The sequence below is a fragment of the Delphinus delphis genome, chromosome 3 (assembly GCF_949987515.2).
Source record: "Delphinus delphis chromosome 3, mDelDel1.2, whole genome shotgun sequence".
NCBI classification, from domain to species: Eukaryota; Metazoa; Chordata; class Mammalia; order Artiodactyla; family Delphinidae; genus Delphinus; species Delphinus delphis.
Genome location: NC_082685.1, coordinates 106813738 through 106834648, shown reverse-complemented (window position 1 = coordinate 106834648; position 20911 = coordinate 106813738). Strand labels below are relative to the sequence as shown.

Genomic DNA, 20911 nt, shown 5'->3' with positions numbered 1-20911 from the left:
TGATTTAACAACAACACAGGTGTACTCCTTTCTGTTGTCGTTAACTTTACAAAATATAGGAAATGGGAATTCAGTTGTGTTTACAATTTGAACTCAAATGTATCAGAACAAGGATGGGTTGAATGTCTTTTCTTGAAATAATGTATTTATAGAGTTTGACACAAAGAAAAGTAGCTAAGATTCTATAACTCAGAAGAATCAAGAGATACTGCAGTAACACAAAATTGACTTTTAATGTTTGTTTACCAGTTCATTTTATCTTACAGAAAATGAAAACATTTTTTTTTTTTTTGTAATACAGATTGGTTCTTCTCAGATTTGTACTCGGCAGGTATTAAATGCCTTGAAATACTGACTTCCTTTTAATCAGGTGGCGTAATGACTTTTGTATTTTTCATTTCTCTCGTTGTACATCATTGCTGTGCTGGCAGTAGTGAGCTATGATACAGTTAACTTCTCAACACAACTGTGTCAGTTATCCATCGATCATTCTTGATGCATTCTATGCTGAGAATGGATGGGTAATTCCCTTTTCATCCTTCCCTCTTTAGTAGTCAGCTACTCCTTGAGACCACCATATTCTTTGGAGCATTGAAATCAAGAAACCCAGTATGGCTGCCCGCAACCAAATTGGAATCTCCTTTGAGACTACTTCTAATTGCCAAAATAATAAGTGACTATATTATTGCATAAAATAAAACTTTAACAGGTACCGGCCCCCTTTCTATGAGAGAAAGTTTAAATTTACAAATACCGTATTTGACTAGAAATTACTGTGATAAAATATGGCAGCAGTCATTAAAAGATGGCTTCCAGTGTTAACATGACTAACTTGTTTTTATTCTTATACTGTCTTTTATATGAATCATTTCTTTTTGTTTAGGTTTTCCAATGTAGGTGAGTCAGTGAAATGTGCAGATATACTTTGTTCCTTAAATGGGCCAAGTGTTAATTATGGACAAAATGATCAAAAGCTTTCCTAACCCAGACTCCCATCTCATCCCTCTGATACTCTTGGTACCCAAGTCTGAGGAGCAATTTTCTGAATTAACCAGTGTTGTACTGACTTTCTGTTAGGAATTGTGTTAGGATAACCTTTCTTTTTCGGACATTCTCAGTGATATACCTTGAGGAATGAAGTAGGAAAATAGACATTTGGTGGAAAATGGCAAAATAAGAACATTAAAGAGAAACTCTTATTCAAGGAGGAGTCCAAAAAGGTATGGGAACTCTGATCCTTTGCGGGAAGTCAGAAGAAGATAAAAATTCTGCCCAGCAGTATTCATTCTTTTAAGACATATATATATATATTTTTACAAGCATGGAAAAATGGTGTGCAGTCAGTATAGATTTTAATCAACTAACAGTCACTCCAGAGATTTTGATCAGCACCAATTCCTGTACTAGTAAGTATTCAAAAGTTAAGAAATGCTACTATGCTTAATATTATAAAGGTAGAGTTCTGCAGCAATAACTGAAAATTATATATCTGCTTCAATAGAAATTTGTGTCCACTTGCAATTCCAATAAGATTTTGTAACGTGGGTAATAATCACTCAAGTATGGGTTTCCTCCAATGAGCTAACCCCCATATTTGAGGTACTAGAGTCACTATTTTGGAGATAGTCCCTCTTTGAATAACATATTCATCTTATCCTAGACCATTCAGGTATTTTTAATTTAGAAGTTTGAGTTCTATTTGAATTAGCAGTGTTTGAGTTAAACCTCACAATCTCTTTGGATTTATATTTTTTGTACAATTTGCATATCCAACCTAATGTAAAAATGTGCATGCATACATTCTCATCTTTTAATGAAAGCATCTGAAAATTTCCAGATGTGCTTTTGGTGGAAGAAATGATCTACTTTTATTTATAATATTCTGCCTAGATAATGTATGCATATAGTTATGATTTCATGGAATTCCAATTGTTCTATACCTTCCACACACATAATTCTACATTTATAGAGTAAATTTATTAGAATTATTACAGAGCTTTGAATGCAACCACAGTCAATTCAGGAAACAGATTTATTTACTCATGTTCATGGGAGGAAAATCTACATAAAAACATTCATGAAAGCATACGAGCTATGTCATACTTGGATTATTATACTAAATCCCATTTATTAGAACTCATTGTGAAACAATGGGAAACCATGAAATGTAATTTGAATACAAATATTGGTCCCTGTGGGGTCTCAACAGTCATAAAAATATAGGAAAACCGAGCTTTAGTTAAGATTGGAGCTGCTAACAGGGAAAATTGTTTTCCTGAAGCTGTTCTTACCCTTTCGTTTAAAGCCCTGAAGATTTTAGTGTAAACTCTTTGATGACAGCTTCAGCATTTCATTTAAGCCTAATGATGATCAGCAAGAAAAGTGACATCACTGACCACATTTTCTATATGGAGAAAGGTTTAAAACTACTTTGTTGACTTTTTTCCCCAAACACAGGCACCATTTGGGCTTTCTAGTGTATATACAAATAGGAATAATAAGAATTTTTAAAGTCGGGTTCTTATTTCTTGGTTAGACAAGTATAGTAATTCCTTCCTTTTATGATTTAAATTTTTGTCATGTCATGTAAATAAAGAAATATTAAATATTTTAAAGTTATTTTTATAGGACAATAACATTTCGTAGGCTAACATAAAATCAAGCTGCTACATTTTACAGTTTTTCTGTCCAGCAGTTTATCTATATAACTGCCCTGAGTAGATGCTAAATGCTGCTTAGCAAACGGCCCTTAGAATTTAAATATAACTCAGTAAAGCTACTCAAAAGATAAAACAACTCTTCTCAGGCATGTGTAATTTTAACTAGAAGAAGGTAGGAGTCTCATTGGTTAAATATTACTTGCTTATTTTAGTTTCATACTTCATATAAATGGGATTATTAAGGGGTTTTAACTGTGCTTGTTATTATACATTGGAGTCCATATGAATTTTTTTTTTTTGGTCAAAAAGGCAGGATTTTAAAGAGTAAAATAATTCTGTCTATTGGAGCTTTGAAATATTTTAGAAAAGTGTAGATTGTTCCCTTGTGAAACTGAGTTTTGTGCAGCCTCTCGGAATCTCAGTTTATGTAAAGCCTGTATTTCACATCTGTTGCTCTAATCTGTTTATTGTAGTGCATTTCAAAATTGTACAAATGTGTAAAATTTGTGCTTGTGGCAGCTGCTACTCTGAGTAGCTTTACTTTCCTTAATTTAATCCTAGCAATCCTTAAGCTATTGCATGCCCCGATCATGAAAGGATACTTCGTTGAGATGATGTAGCCTAAACGGTTTGCCTCTAAAGCCTCCTTATGTAGTGCTTCCCTTAAAATTATATTAATTTATAATATATATTGAATGATAGCTTTACAAAAACAAATTAATGAATTGGTCTTTATGAAAATGACTTTACAGTAAGTAAAAAAGGGTTATCACAGTTTTGGTAACTTGCATGAGTTCATACTGAAAAAAAAAAAAACCTTTCACATGTTCTTAATGACTTTAAAACTGACGTGCTCTGGGGGCACGCTCAGTTGTATGCTCTGAAGCAGTAGACACCATACAGCTTATGCTTTTTATCTGGGAAACCCACGAAGCGCACTGCAGCCTCAATAGGACTGCAGCGCCTTCTTGGCCTAGAGATGGGGTAGCGGACACTGCCGTCCGCCATCCAGCCTGCATCGCAACGGTCATATCCCAGAAGTTTCCAGGCAGCGAATATCTGGCCCACTTTAGCAATCTGAGCACCATCATTGAGACAGGCCTGCACCGCTTCGTCGTAGGTCAGCTTGGTGGGGTGGATCAGGTAGTAAAATCGGCCTGTGGAGAAAAGGAGAGAGGGTCAGTGGGCCTGTCTGTGGCTCAGCCCCACAGAGGTGGAAGGAGCCCTAAATAGAAGTGTTTCTCAATGAAGGGGGATATAGAGCAGCGTCTGTAAAGGTTCTGAAACACAGGCTTGTCAGTTAAATGTAGTGCCCCTAGGTTGCTCTCCATTAAATTAGTTTTTTCCTTGCCCCTTAATGTCAGACATGCCCTTTTAGAGCTGTAAAAAAGAAAAGGGAAATGACAGGTCTCTTTTAGCTAATTAGTGGCAAAAAGGGCCCTTCTGTGGCACTAGAGAAGACAGAATTCCATGTTAAAAGCAAGAGCTATTTAAATTCTAGCTGTAGCAAGACTGAAGCCCAGCACAAGTTTCTAGAGAGGCAAAATTTGAATGTGAAAGGATCAAAAAACATTCCTGACAGAAAAGTCCATTTAAAAATAATCAAAAGCCCTCAAGTCCTTTTCATTACAGGTATCAATAAGACATTATTCTTATTCAAAGACTACAGTATGAAAATGCAAAACATACAGGAAGTCACTTGCCATAAATAATATGGACTCAGAATGTGAACTCAATCTGTTCACTCACTAGCAAAGGGGATGAAGTTAGTTATTTTTTTCAGTTTCCCTCTGTGGGAGCTCTGACACCTAACCATTTCTTGATTTTATAAGAAAGAGCAAGTTAGTCTCAACCACTAATTCAATTGTGTTAATTACTGAGATTCCTTCAATTTGTATCAAATATGCATGAAATGTATAAAATATGACATCAACTGACTAAAGTGATACCCATCAGTGCAAGGTTTTCTCAGACTTTTAGTTTCCGGCAGAATAGAATCAGACTGTCTAACCTGATTACACATTGTAATGTGATACCCTCCTGCCTCTCTTTAAATACAGATGATTGAAGTCTAAATTAATGCTTGCCTGTTCTTTCTAGACTAAGAGGATATGATTTGGAGAAAGGGCAGCCGTCACGGGAACATTAATAAGAGGGTTAGTTCTATCATCTGTAGCTGAGGCCGGCAAACTACAGCGCACGGGTCCAGTGAGGTTTTATTAGAACACAGTCACACCCATCTGTTTAATATTGTTCATGGCGGCTTTTGTGTTATAACATACAAAGCTACATGGAGTGGTTGCAACAGAGACCATATGGCCCACAAAGCCAAAAATATTTACTGTCTGACCCTTTACAGAAAGTTTGTTGATCCCTGATCCCTTGCTGTTTTCGCCAAAGCATGTCACCAGGCACCTGAAATATAAAATAATGGGGCCAGGGCCGCACGCGTGATTTAATGCTTTACTGTGTCATCTTAAAATTCTTAATAATTGTTTAACAAGAAGCCCACGTTTTCATTGTGCACTGGGCCCTACATGTTACGTCACTGGTTCTGGAAGGAGCAAGATAGGGTTGGGAGCTGTGTCACATTCAATGAGCCAGTCATCAACACTGATACAATCTGGACCTCTCACTTCTGCTTTCACCTCCAATGTTATTTCTACTTAATTTTCTTGCAAAGGTCTCTTTATCCTGAGCCCTCTCTTTATCAGAGAGATAATGCTCTCTCTTTATCCTAAGCTTTGCTGATCATCTATGAATAAATTGACATTGTAATTTAGAGAAGAAGACCGTGACACGGATGCCATCCTTACTTCAGTGGAGAGGTCTCTATCCGATGGAAGGCACACAGTGGCAGCATCATCTTTGGCAGTAAGAAAAAGACTCCATACAACATGACAGTTAAACTATTTCATAATAACAGTTGGATGCAATAAAACCAAAGAATCATGGAAATATGTACTTTTGCTTGATGTCTTTGGATTTTAAAAAATTATGACATTAAAGAATTTCTTGTATCTGGAGCAACACTTCAAAGCTTTTTTTCTTTTTTTTTTAAGTAGATAAGATTAAAAGTTTAATGTCACATCATAGTATGTATTGGTCTCTGGGATAGGAAACAAGGCAGTATGGTTAATATCTTACCATTGAAGTTGGATGTAAAACAGAAGACGTCATATCTGCTTTTATCTTTGTCCCAAAACCCATAATTCCTGACTCCGGGCACTGTGTTCTGGCCTCCGCAGGGTTCTCTGGGTTTTGTGATGGGATACTGTACAGACCCATCACTGAGCCAGCCAGCATTGCACCAGTCCAGCCCACCCCTCCAGGCATCGTACAGCTGGTCAAAGGAGGCGATCACAGCGTCCTGGTCCAGACAAGCCTGCTGTGCCTCGTGAAAATTGAGATTGTAGCGCCCCAGTCGTGGAAAATAAGGAAATACCACACCTGTCCAAAGGAGAAGGCAAGGAATCGTTAGTGGCACAAATCCCACTTGAGTGGGGAAAAACATAATAGAATCTCCATCAGATGAAGAAGCAGTTTTTGTTCAACTTGCAGTGTTTTCTCATAGTCCCATTTCCCTTCAAACAACCTCTCAGCTCTGAGCATCTCACAGTTAGCTCTTTGGTCTGGTAACTTCAGTGATTTACCTCTTTTGCTAAGAGTTCAGCTCAGTCCTCACAATTCTCCTTTCCGAAACGATTCGTCTGCAGATTATAGTTTCCAAATAGCGCTCCCTGAGAACTGACCTATTGCATATCTGACAACAACATAATTAAGCGGTCTTATTTCATATTAATAAGGTAACTTTTTACAGTGAGGCACTTTCGTAAAAAACATCGTGGCTCTCTTATCTGTTTCAACTTTTAGTGTAGTTCTTAATCTTATTTAATTCTGTCCTTGAACAATGTGACTAAAATAAGAGCTTTCGTTTTTAAAATGTTTCCATTACTATTTTTCAGTTTCTGTATTCATGTGTTGCAAACTGAGACTAAGCTTTTAAAAACATTTTTATTGCAAATAGGAAAAAAAAAAAAGCTTCCAGAAGCTTGTCCTGTACAAGGTAGGTACAAAATAGACATCTGTCAAAGTTATTGCCAAAGAATTAAATATTTTAGAGGACAAAAACCCTCAATATATGTAAACACTGTGACTTGGCACTTGACTTTGGGAAGATGCGACAGCTTTCCAAAAGCATTTCTTTCCGTCAGATAATCATGGGAGATGTCTGAGCTGTTTCACAACTTTCTGCACAGTTTCTTTAAAGGGTAAGGATTGCATCATAAGAAAGCAAAGTTATATCATTTGTTGGACTCTATGAAGGACCACTATCAAAATGTCTCCCCCATGGTTGCTAAAAGACAATTAATTTCAAGTGATTATTCAAGGCTTTGCCTTGAATTTTTAAATATAATTAAAAATAATTCATATTTGAGTGTGTGGAATGTAAAAAACTGTCTGCTGACGCAGTAATTTGGTGGATTATACCAAATGTGCTATTGTATGAGACTGCGGACCCTATACAAGGTGGATGCACAGTCCACGAACAGTGTAACCAGTACACAGGAAATGTATTCTTTTAGAAATTGTCCTGGAAGACTCTACGAGAAGAAATTTCAGTAGCCTAAATCAAGTCACATGCACTGAAAGTCTCTGCTGGACATGTTTGTCCCTGTAGGGCAGTCCAGCTGGCACCATCCACTAGAGGCAGAGATCCAGGAAGGCTTCCTGATCTCATCCTGCCTTCTCAGGTTCTTGGCTGAAGGATCTGTAAGCTGAATTGGAGCCAAAAGTAAGGAGGAAAAGACTCCCTTCGTTGCCTTTGCCCCCTGCAGCAATGGGCGGAATGGAGGTGGGGAAGGCCTGAAGATGACTCCTTCTAAGAAGGGCTGTGACCAGGCAGCCAGCTAAGACTCAGTCAGCCCTGGGAAGGAGCTGCTCTGGTGATCTCCGTCCCCTCATGCCTTCCATCCTCTTTCTCAGTAACCCCAGGAATGCCAGTGAAAAGGAAAATACTTAATTTATCCAGTAGAGGTTTCCTTGGCAGCTAGACCTTAAGTGAGAGAAAATCTCAAAGTATTTAAACCAAAATTCAACCATTTAGGCTGAATTCCATTTCTCAAATAGCTCAAGATGGTAACAGTGGAGAATGTAGACTCTTTTAATTTATAATAATTTTAAAGACCTAGACAACCTCTCAGTTTAAATTCACCAGACTGTGTTTGGTGGACTCCCATAGGCATTGTGAAAATTTTTTCTTTAGTAATTTGTCCTTGATTAACCACTGAGTTATGTTTGATTCAGTTCCAAATCCAGTGTAATATATTTCTGAGTTCCTTTCACATTTAACATAATTTCATGCAATCATTACTCAAAGTCAAAGTGAAACCCTATATTAAAATTTTACTATTTTTCAATTGTAAGAATAAATGATCAACTTACAGTAACTCAAAAGATTTACTTAGCAGATTTTAATTAATGGTTGATGATGCTGGAAAGAACACATTCCAAGTAAATCAAGGTCAATTTCTGTGTCGCCACCAACATTTTAAAAGTTTCACTGTATTGTACACATTTGGTGCATACATTTCAACAATCAAATGTTTCGTGCAAGTGTGGGCATTTCTGGAACTGCATGTTTCTTAGTATTTTATTTATTTGCTCCTTTTACTTTCAGCTAGTTAAGATGTCAACATCTAAGACTATAATTACAGAAACCTTCTTGGCTCTGTGGAAAAAAGTGCAATTCCTACAGCTGAATTATGGAGCAAATGGTGATTGCTTTCATCCGACATTACAAAAATAAGAAAAGTTAAACTTTCATGGGTGAGAAAGAAGGGTATATGATTATTTTCCAAATATGATTATTTTATACTTATATGTCAAAATATAATCAGAAGCTCTTTTCCATGAAGGGCTGGTATGCATCTCTAAAAAGGGGATTAATAAGGAAGATACCTCACATGGAAAAGAATAATATCAAATGATGTGGGTAGTTTAGTCAACTGAAATGTTTTAAAAACACATTCTTTAAGACTTACAATTGCACAGACCCGTTCATCCTAGTGGTTGGCAAATATCAATTTGTTGGATATATGAAAGGTTTTCATGCCATGGTACATATAAAAGCTTAAGGAAATTTCAGTAACTCCACAAAGTAAATATTTTTAGTAATAAAAAGGTAGAGACCATGCAGAACAATTTTACCTTCTTCAGTGCCTCTCAGAGTACCTTTCAGTGCTATGTACATATCTGAAATTAGCTTTCTGTTTCTAAAAGTTCTCAGACTACATTTTTGTGTATTTGGCCCCATTTTCATCAATGGAAGACCAATACAGTGGAAGATTGGAAGCACAAATATGTTTTTCATATTATCTATATGTTTATTGATTGTGCAAATGAATTCTGTATTGGGCTACTCATGAATGTCTAGTGACACTCTCCTTGTTATATTCATACAAGGCTTGTCTCTTGCTGGGTGTTGTTTCTAGCAGTGTAGGTAATTTGGTAGTCATCAGAGGGCTTTACCCTATCCAAGATGCTATATGAAAAAAAATTGTGTTTCCACAGCTAATTCCAATTCATAGTAGGTCAGTGTTTCAAAGGGTTTACTTTTTTTTTAATCAGTGTGATTTGAAAAACAAATCTTAAAACACAACTAAGAGCAAGGCATTGCACTCAGTACTCTAGGGTCCCTTGAGTTTGGAGTGTGGCCTATTTCTGCAAAGAGTCTATGATTTGATACATATACTATGGATATATAAATTTGAATCCAAGACAGAATAAAATCTTATAAATACAAACCATACAATTTGGGCATCTTGAAGAAGAACGATATTTTTCTAATTAGGAAAATTCTTTGAAGCACATAGCATTTAATCTGGTATTAAAGGGCCAGTATGATTAAAGGCATTGTACAATTACAGTTGGAAAGGCAGCTTAATTATGACATTCAAAATGATACACGTCTCTGGTCTTATTTATGCATGTTAGAAGATTGACAAGGAGCTTGAGTGAAACTTGCTGATTGGTAGATGGTCCGCTATAAGGATGTAATTGGTAATGGAAAAAGGTCAGGACCTGGAATAAGAGCTAGTAGATGATAACCACAAGGTATCTCTTGTGCTACATGTGGTTTATCATAGCCTTCAAACTCTTATGTATATGATTGCTGCACCTTGAGCATCTACCCCAGACTAGGTGGAAATTGTCAAGTCCCTACCATCCTCAGGTAGCAATCAGGGTTCCTCAGATCTTATTCTATAATTAAAATGTTGTAATTTTATTTTAAAATGAGTTCTTATCTCATGTTGAAGTATATATAGATAAAATAATGTCTTAAGATTTTCTTGAAAATTATTCATTGGGGGTAGGAGTAAATAAAGCAAGATAAAATAAGATTGGCTATATCATGACATTTTTTGAAGCTGGTGATATATAGAGATTCATTACACTAGTCTTTCTACTTTTCCGAGTGTTCGAAATTGGCTATAATAAAAAGTTAAAAATTTTTATCCCACCCTGTTGCCATGCCGAGCCTTAAACCAGTCAAGGTGGATGCTGTCTGTGGCATCTGTTATTCACATTTTGGCCTTTGAAGAGTTTCTCCCTCACACCTGTGATGCCCTCTTTCCCACTTTGTCATGCTCAGTACCCCTTGAAAGAACCAGGTGCACCTTTCATGGTCCAAATCAAATGTCTCTTCCTTTCCACCACCTTCCATTGCATGCAGGCTTTTTTGTATTTGAAAGTATAAACCCATTGTATCAAACATTAACTCACCTATAAGCTATTTACTGAGCACTTACTTTGTTTTGGCACTTGACTGCCTCAAGTAGATCCTATTTAGCAGGTGAAGACGGACAATTTGCAAATTTTACAAAACAAACTGTGATTAGAATTACAATGGAAATCTGTAGACAGTGCTCTGACCGGGGCACTAACCTGTGTCCCCTGCATCAGCAGGCGGACTCTCAACCACCGCGCCACCAGGGAACCCCCTGATCTTATTCTTGAAGGAATATATTTTCTCCAGTTCAGAAATGAATTCATGTATATAATGTTAAATATGGAAATGTCAGTTATTTCAAGGCAGAGCCTCTGGGTAATGACTGCTTCTGCCCTTTTTATAGTACACAAGAAAGATGGAAAAACATTCTCTGCAGTGAGAATGGGCACACCAATTAATGAAGTATGACCAAAGGACAGTCCCTAAGTCATCTCCCAAATAACTTTGGGGCCTTTGAGAATCTTGAGAAAACTTCAGAAGAACTGAGACTGTCAAACACCACTGTCTCTCTGAAACCTGCATTTTTTTCCCGCCCCAACAGAAACTTTCACCTTCCTGCAAACTCCCAGAGCATAGTAGGTAAAAGCATGGACTTCATTCAGTGCCCTTGGTATCAAATTCTAGCCCTAGCTCTTACTCCTAGCCATGTTATCTTAGAAAAGGAGCTTTCCCTAAGTTTGAGCTGTCAAGGGACATTACTGAAAGTGAGCAAAATGAATACGCATATGATTAGAGCAATTTGTTTTACCTACTTACTTTACCAAATTCTACCTTATTTTAAAGTACTTACTTTTGAAAGTATCTTAGAATCTTTAATGGACTGTAAGATTGTTGAATGAAAGGAACCATGATTTGGAATTTTTTTGTTTCTCATGGTACGAAAACAGCACTTGTAAAAATATTTATCATTTAAATTGGTTTCTCGGACACATTTACTTAGCTCATATATACGTATGCGCTATATGGTAGAGAAGTGTTACGAAAGCATGGAAAACATGGAGATGTGGGACAGTGCAGGAAAAATTACTCTTCTTACAATTCCCCTTCAACACCTCTAATTGTGTCTTAAAGGAAGTCTCAGTTTGACCGTAGAGTGTATTCTCTTCTAACACGTGTTAAATCTGCTTTTCAAGAAAGGGGAGAGCTGGCTTCATGCTCAAAGCCACCAGCAAGCATGTATCCATTTATAATTAGAAATATCTTATGTTCACTGTACTTATTTTTATGGTTTCCTTCTATTTCTGGCAAGTTATACTGGTTTCTATTTATTTAAAATATATTTTTAAGTAAGTGTAGGGAGATAATAAATATGGCATGTGAATTACTTAAGTTTAAGAAAAAGTAACTTAACAGATAATACAGTTCAACCTATTATTCATAGATTGGAAGCCAAGGTACAATAAGGATAAGTAACTTGCTCTGGTTACAAAACATATACTGACAAAGCTGGGACTAACATAAGCATCTTGATACTACTAGCGTTCAGTGCCTGATGCCCCTTTGATAAAAGAAAGTGACCCTCAATTAATATTTGATGATTGACTGTCTTCTCTAAGCCAATTACTTCTTTCATCCCGAATAATGCCAATGTTCATGGATATGAAAGTGAATCAATAAAAACTCAAAGTATAAAGTGGCATGCAATCAGGAGCCAAGAACTACAACTAAGAGAGACAAGAGAAGGTCACAAAAATGAACTTTACAACATCAAGCAATGTATCAGATACATAAAGCTAATACATCTGCATGCATGTGGTGGCACTCTGTGGGATTCAGAAGGTCACATCTTCAATGAAGTGCTAGTGTGCCAAACATATTTTTCCAAAAGCCACAAATCTGGCCTAGAATGTGGAAGGAGCTTCTAGCAAACACACACCTATAGTTTATATAAGGAAGGAAAGTCTTCTATTAATGCAGCCAAAATTCATCCTTCCATGTAAAGAGACACTGAAATTCATGAATAAAGGGTGTCTTGAGATACATGAGAAACTAAGGAGAGGCCTAAAGGGCTTTGGGCAGAGGGGAAACAGGATGGCATGGATACATTTTATTGTTTAGCTTTGTATACATTTTGATCTCTGAACCTACTGAATGTATTGACATATTTAAGAAATAAAACTCCCCCCACAAAATGCCTTGACCATTTGGTATTCAGTGTCTAAGAGACTCTGGACCATTAAAAAAAATTACTTCTTTACAAGAATATTTAAATAAATCTAGAGTCTACTTTTTTGTTAAATTAAGTTTTCACAGTTATTTTACAAAATACAACTAAATGTATTTTAGTTAGCAGATGTCCTTCACAAAACTTGCCATTATTTTGAAACTGAGATAATTTTAGAAGCATAATAAAAGAGCCTCCACTCTGAATTTCTTCATAACTATGTAATGAGTTTTAAATTTTGAATGGCATAAGGCAGTTTCTGAATGTTGTTAATTCAGTTCCACTGCATGTTTCTCCTACTTGCAAATAGCTTCAAATTTGCATATAACCATTGTGTGTACATTTCAAATATGAAAGCTGGAATCATAGACAGATTGCAGATTACAAAAGAACAGAAAAACATTCTTTACATGGACTTTTGATTTCTCACATCAGCACCATGGTAACCATTAGACATTACTTGTCATGAAAAAAAAAAGCAATGATTAATTATCATTCCTAAGTTTTACATGATGTATAGATACTTACCTTGTAAATCTAATGCTACCACAGCAGTATCATCTTCTAATCCTTCAATCACCTCGCACTTGTATCTCCCATAATCCTCCAGGGTCAGGTCTGTGATCACCAGAGAAGCATCATTATCACTGCCTCCTTTCAGAAACACTCTACCCTGGTAGCCTCCATAGGTTTTCTTGTGGTATCCCATGGAAACAAAAACATCCACTTCCTTGAGGTAATCTGAAGTTAGCTTGGTCCACTTAATTCGGATTTTGTGGGTTCCTGAGCCAAGTGCTGTAGGGTCTCGGTAAAATTTACATGGCAGTGTAATATTGCCACCTCTGCGTGAGAACACCTTGGCTTGTTCTGCTTCCACGAGTAGACGGGGGCCATTTTCTGCTATAATTGAAAAGAGAGAAAAAAAGGAAAGAACTATTAATATGCTTTTAGACTTTTTTATAATATGAAATATACTACCTACACAGGGTATCTGACAAAGAGTAGCATTGGTGATAAGCTTCTCTGCATTGTTGAGCAGTGATCTCCTTTGAACCACATAGAAAGGTACCTTTAGTAACTAGAGGGCATCTACAAGGTAGTCATGTCTTTTAAGCTACTGAAAAAAGGAAGGATGTACATTATAATCAATGAGAAATATTGGCTCTAATACTCTATAGTCATCTGAAGCTTGAAGATGTCATCGTAAATTCTATTTATTTTTCTTCTACAGTTAAATATCAAAAACGTAGAAACAAGACCAAGAGAAGTGACAGGGAACCATAACTATTTCATCAATATAAACCCAAAACGTACAAGCTAGGTAAATTGATCTCTCCCCAGCTGAGCTTTCTAATACGGTAAGTCTGTATTGTATTTCTAGGAAAAGTATACAGCAACATGATTAACTTTCATTGTGCTGTTCTGGCCAAAGAATTAGAATGTCCTCCCATCTCTGGCTTCAATTCAAATATACACCTGCGATATGCCGTTCTGGAGCATTTCAAGCAACATGTATGTATTATTTTCACACAAAGGCCAGACATCAGAAAGGTATTTTTAGTGAGTGCTTTTTAAAAAACTCCAGATTTTGAAATATATTCCTCAAACCTTGGGTGTTAAAAGTGCATCCAAAGTTATATTTATTTTCTAATTAACCAGATAATTATGTTTCTTTATTCCCTTAAATCTCCTTCTACACCCCCCACCCCCCACCCCCCGCTACCCCTGCTTTCTGCTGTATCTTGGTTTACAGAATCCTCTCGCTTTGCTTCTGCCTTGCCACGCCTCGCCCTTTCGCTTCCCTCCTCCCTCCTCCAAGGACTTTACTGCCTTCCTGGGAGCACCATGATATTCCTAGCCTGCCAAGTCAGCACGGCCGCAGGCCTCTGGAGAGCCAGCTGTTATTTTCAGATCTTGGCTTTCTCTGGGGTTTCCCCTGGTTCACTCGTTGCGCTTTTGACCTTGACAAGGTCTCTTGAGGATGTGCAAGCTTTGAAAATGAGAAAGCGATATAAGAATTCCTGGACACACATACCTCATCCACACACAGCTCTCAAAGGCTGCCAAAGCTGTCTTTCAAGCAGCCCTTCCTGCTTTAGGCTGGAGGTTCTGAATAAACCTTGGTTACGAATCGTTAACGATAGTACACAGGTCGTCAGGAGGAGTAGCAAGTCATCCCCAGACAAACCTCAAAACTTAGTTATTTAATGGTGCACGTAGGATTCAGATTTTAAAATAAAGGGTCCAAGAATAGACAGTGGTTCTATTTTTATCATAGAGCAATCAAAATTCATATTTAAAAAATGAACATTCATGTCAGCCCCAGTCCTCCGAAACTGAACAGTTGAACCACTTTTAAAGCCATCAGTGCCCCTACTTTGAATAGATCATAAACTGAGAGGATAATGGCTTAAGTAAAATGAATCACAAATCCAGCTCATTAAGCATTTCCTTTAGATTCTCTTCTTTATCTTCTTATTTAGGCCCATAGAATCATAAGACATAAAAGGTAAAGGTATCCAACTCTACCCTATGTAGAATACTCCCCCTGCAATATCCCCAGGGACTGCATCCATGTTCTACCTAAATATTTGTAGTATCTTCTTTCTGGGAGGAGGAAAAGGTGCTGTTTAATAAGTCTGCTCAGCAATGCCTGAGGCCCTAGGGAGCATGGATCTACCCACTACCTTGGGAGGACGCCTGAAGCTGGGCCTTCCCATGCTGGGACTTGAGTTGAGACAAGACATGAGGCCTTCAGAAAGTTGCAGTTTCATGATTCTCTCAAGCTTTTTACTTTAAAGTCAAAACTAATGCCCAAATGCGCTGGGCTAAAGGGGAGTTCCAGTAGTTAGGAACATGGGCTTTGATGTGTCAGAGACCTTGTTCTAACCTCACCTCTTCAATTTGCTAGCTCTGAATCCTTGAGCAAGGTGTGCAAGCCCTAAGCCCCAATTTCCTTACATGTGAACTAGGGAAAGTAATGTCTACTATGCATAGTTGACCTAATAGGCACATAAAGCACTTGAAATAATGGCTGACCCAAACTGTTCCTACTGCATAGTTTTCCCCCTGTATTTCTCCTCTATGATACTGCCTAATATTGAGCATAATTTTGACATATATTAACCTTCCATGGTTCCACTTACTTATAAAGTTTTTAACCACGTGGAGTAAAATAATACATACAATGCCACCTGTGTTATATAGGAAACCTGGAAATTATTGTGTGGTTTAGCATAATCATAAGGTATTCCAGAGTGAACACAAGGCCTGAGTGTTTTATAAATTAAAGAGTTAAAGCACAGATCAAAAGTCTTGTACAAGAGACTGAAATTTCTAATTTTTTTCTGAGGTTAACTGTAAATCATCTTGTAGTATTTTAGAAGTATAAGCTTATGATTTTTTTAGGTACTATTTACTTATACTCTAGCATTCTGCGTAGATGATGACTTATGTGGTATAATGTTGAGACCTAAGCAGACACCAAAAACCCATTGGCTTCCCACAAAATAATTTTTCTAACAAGTCTGCTAGAATGTATAAATTTCCACCATTCTTATTTTTGGGGCAACTGGGGTGTTGAGGTAGTAGATGCCACGAGGCCCTGGCTGAAATTCAAAGAACCCTAAGAAAGTTGGGTAATGTGTAACTTTGAGTGACTGAGGGCCATTAACATTCATTAACCTAAATCCCCAACATGGCCTTTAGAACAATGTGTTTTATTAGCTTGTTTGCTTCTAGAAGCTCAACACTGCAGATTATACAGCATTGAGCATTGCTGGCGGGAGTGGCCTGTTGCAGAGCAGGTAAGATGTAGGAAAGAGCACTGGCCAGTGAGTCAGGAGCCCTGGGCTCTGTTGCAGGCTCTAGCAGGGCTTAGCTGTTTGAGTGACAGGTCTACATCATGAGAACATTGAGCTTAAGGTTCGTATCTGGCTCCCTATGGCAGGTTGTCATGATAGGGATCAGCCAGGAAACACACTAAGAGGGAGAGGGTAGAGGGCTGGAACAAAGGGAGCCTATAATGCTGATGGCAAACTTTGCACAGTCTTGTCTAGAGTAATCTGATCATTGGGTTAAAAATGTGGATTGGTTTGAAATTAATGTTTAAGTCAAAACTGTTCAATCAACAGGGCACTTGTAAAGCAAATCAAAAGATAAAAATAAACCTTGATCATCAGAATGAGTATTGGTTATCCTTTTTTTTTTTTTTTTTTAAATATTAACTAGAGAAAACCAAGCAGCATACATGTGCTCATTTTAGGGGGACTGAATTTTTTAAAAGTTCAGTCTGTAAGTTACAGGAATTTCATATTTTTATTAGTGAGTGTCAGTGACAGTGATGAAAGATTTGATGGCCTTCAAAGACCACAGTTGTCTCCAGGGGAAACAGCAGGGCTTCATTATTATTTTACAGTCTGCTGTGAAATCCAGAGGACATCGTTCAGTTTCACCAAATGATGAAAGCAATGGCATGACCGAAAAGCTGATCTTTGTATCACTCTGTAATTTAGATGAAATCTTTTAAACAATAGGACAAAAACAATTTAGAAATATGGTATTGGACTATTACCTATTGTTCTTAGTTCTATTAAAAGTTTAAACATTTGGGGGGGCAATTCATTGCCAAAGAAATAGAGGTGACAGAAAGTAAAAAAAAAAAAGGTGTTATGGGTCAAAGTTTGTCTTTTAAAAATAAATAACTTTTTGGATTGTACAAAATAACCAGTCTTGGTGTTGGTTACTTTCTCACTGGTGTATAATGAAGAAGCCTCCAGACTTTTGGATTTCCTAGACCAATAAAATGTAAAAAGAACCCAAACAAACAAAACTGAGGAATATATTTAAGATGGTTAAACAAAGACAAAAAATACTCCCCTTCCAAGAAAAAATTCTACCACCATCATTTGATTTTTTTATTGTGGTAAAATACACATAACATAAAATTTGCCATTTTTACCATTTTTAAGTGTGTGATTCAGTGGCATTAATTACTTTCACATTGTTGTGCAACTGAGGCAGGAGATAGATGGGCCACAGGCTGAGCAGCTGGAGTTTGTCCCCTCTGGAGAGATACTTCAAGATGAAGATAACAGCGGGAGCAAGGAGAAGCTGAGCCTGCCCAGGTAAGAGGTACAGAGACCACATATTTTTCATTCTTGAGGTCAGGGAGACCTTCCCAACTACACCTGTGCAGAAAGGCTCCTCGGGTCAAAAAGGGAGGGAGTGCCACCCCATAGTAGGTGATGTCAACCTACCCATAGGCCTCTTCGCTAGAATCCATCTTGGCTAAGAGATGCGCACGCATACAGGGGAGGACCCTGAGACAAACCAAAGATGGACTCAGAGCCAGGCAAAGCAAGATGATTGGCCAGAGGAAACCCAGAAGAAATGCCCCATGTAAGTGATTCAAACTACTACGAGGGCGCAAGTCTCTCTCTGAGTCCTTCAAGTGTGTGTGTGTGTCTATTCACACATATTCTTTTTCCTCCTAATAAACATTTTACTTGTTTCACTACTTTCCGCCTCTTTGTGGAAGTTCATTTCTACAAAGCCGACGGGCGAGGGGCCTTGTCACTGGCCACTGGCCTTGGTGGTCTAGTGGCGAGGATTCAGCGTCCTCACTGCCTTGGCCTGACTTCAGTCTCTGGCCGGGGACCTGAGATCCTGCTTCAAGCTGCTGCAGGCCGAGGCCATCTGCAATCACAACCACCATCACCATCTATTTCCCAAACTTTTTCATCACTCCAAACGAAAAACGAATTCCTCCCTGACATTCCAAACTAGTAGGCAGACACTCACGTACCAGCTCCACGATGAGTCATTTGAAAATGCTGCACAAGGTTTTAAAGATAGTTCCTTATTTTTGTGGCATCTGTTATCACTTTGGTGGGTTGAGATGTGTAAGACTAACACTCTGGAAGCTGTTACTTCCTTTAGGGTAGCCAACCTGCCCGATGATGAGCAACCTGGCTGGATTTGTATCCTTCTCGTTGTGCTTACCACAGTCTACTGAAAACAGTCACTCTGTCTCCCTAGTCCACGTCTTGTTATATTGTTCCTCCCGCATCAAAATAGTGCCTGGCATGTGATAAGTGTCTGTGACTGAAATAGACGAATGCCTCCCAGAGGCTGTGCTCAGCTATGGCAGTAGACATAGACCCCTGCCCTTGCTTTATACCATATTGCTCTAAAATGAAAACACTTTATAAAAACAGGTAAAGATACATATTAAAGACACAATATTTAGAAAGAACATAATTTAGACATTGGTCTCTCATCTTACACATTACATTTGAGTAGGATACATAATTTAGGAAAAAATTATCTTACTCATTAATCTTTCACTGTTTATAATTACAGTCAGCCCTCTGTATCTGTGTGTGCCTCATTTGGGATTCAACCAATCAGAGATGGAAAATATTTGAAAACGACATTCCAGAAAGCTCTGAAAAGCAAAACTTCAATTTGCTTCTTGCCTAAGTATTTACATAGCATTTACATCGTATTTACAGCTATTTACATAGCAACATTTACATTGTTTTAGGTATTATAAGGGATGATGCCTGTAGGCTAGGTGCAAATACTGCAACATTTTATACAGGGGACTTGAGCATCTGAGGATTCTGGTATTGGAGTTGAGTCTTGTAAGAATCTCCAGTGGATACTGAGGGGCGACTGTGTTTTGTTTCCTTCAGACTGGAGTAAATCCCATTGTTCCCAGTGTCGCTCACTGGGAGCCAGAAGCTCCCGTCAGTGGTCTTGACTCTGCTGTGTCTTGTCAGCTTTGCATCAGAGATGTTTACAAGGCCCCTCCCCTCTGCCCCTCTCTCTCTCCATCTAGTCTTTACTGTCCTTTCAGAGGGCTTTTCATTTATCAGAGACAGAGCTTTACTTTCTTGCCCAGCTGTTCCTCAATGTAAAGACTCTGAGTCTCTCCTCTATGACTCAGCAGTTCAGGAAGGGTGACCTGAAGAGGGCAGGAAAGAAGCTTTAAGGAGGATCCATGGCTGCCCTCAGCCCTCTACTACTTGACTTGGGTTTGAAATCCTGTTGTATTTATCCCTGGCCCATCTTTGCTTTTACCTGGAGTTCAAATGCTGACCTGAAGACATATAAGAATACGTGTGCTTCTTACCATGTGTGTAACTTGGAAAGAAATATGTATACTTACATAAACTATATCTGAAGGGATCACTAGAAACCCATGAAACTAATAACCATGGTAGCCTGTGGAAAGGAAAGGTAGATGTCTGGGTCGAGAGCTCCTGGGATATCTTCACTGTGTATACTCCCATATTTAAAAATTTTTGAACCGTGTGCACATATCACCTGTGCACGCCCTAAGTAGAAATGGAATAAAAATATTACAAATGGTTGACAAAAATGAACAGAAAACTTAATTGACAAAGATAAACAAAAAACTTTCCCTAAAGTGTCTCTAGAAATACACACAAGAAGCTGGTAGCTTGTAGCCAGAATTGCAGTATATTGTTATAATTGCGAGATTATATTTCTGGAGAAGACCTATGGCTCTGTTAATAATAATAATGTTATATTTAAACAGGTCTTCAAAACGTGAAAATTTTACCTCGTTTTTTCAATTCCTTTAAGATACCACCGACAAAGGTATTGACTGTCTTCTAGTTTTGACTATAAAGGAAGAGTCCAAAGCTGAAAATAAGGTAAGTGAAGATTGCTCTTTGCTGTAAAGTGATTACTGCTGTTTCTCACCCTCTGTGACCCTGTCTTTTGGCCTCACAGGCTACAGGAACATACTCCTCCCAACACCCCTCCACCCTCTGCCTCTAAACACTGTATAGTCATTGTGCCCTGCTTGTTCCTATCAATCTACAGCTGAACCAGATTACCTAGAATTGTATTTCCAGTTTCCTTAAATGGTATGTGACCTGCATTACCTGATGTGATGTGCTGTGGAGCATTCCCTTTGGTATTGACCACATCCGGCTTCCTTCCTGTATGGTCAGACCACTCAAGATGGCTGTTCTCTTGCTCTCTGTACATCCCCTGCTCGACCAGTGCCTGCTTCACCTACTCCCTACTCTCATGACTCACCTTCCTACACAGTTGCCCCAGGTCCCAGCTAATGATTATTCTAGCTTTAGATCAGAACGGCTCCACCATGATAGCTTATCAAAGGGGAGGTGAGGGGTGTATTCCTCTTCTGGTTTCCCTGGTAACTGATGAACCAACCTGACATCAATTCCCCCTATAAATGGTAACCTCCCCTCTCCCTGGGGAGCTAAGACTGCAGCCAGGTCCTGCCTGCCCTCT

General features: G+C 38.1%; 1 protein-coding gene across 1 annotated transcript in view; it reads right to left on the bottom strand.

Annotated features, from left to right (window-relative positions):
• Nucleotides 1–3485: 3485 nt before the first annotated feature.
• Nucleotides 3486–20911, bottom strand: part of HAPLN1 (hyaluronan and proteoglycan link protein 1) — a 68481-nt gene continuing 51055 nt past the window's right edge. The window contains exons 3-5 of the mRNA XM_060006995.1: nucleotides 13145–13516; nucleotides 5808–6110; nucleotides 3486–3817 (exon numbers count right to left, since the gene is read on the bottom strand). Of these exons, the coding sequence (XP_059862978.1) occupies nucleotides 3528–3817; nucleotides 5808–6110; nucleotides 13145–13516 (965 nt within the window). The 3' untranslated portion in view covers nucleotides 3486–3527. The remainder of the gene's footprint in view (nucleotides 3818–5807; nucleotides 6111–13144; nucleotides 13517–20911) is intronic.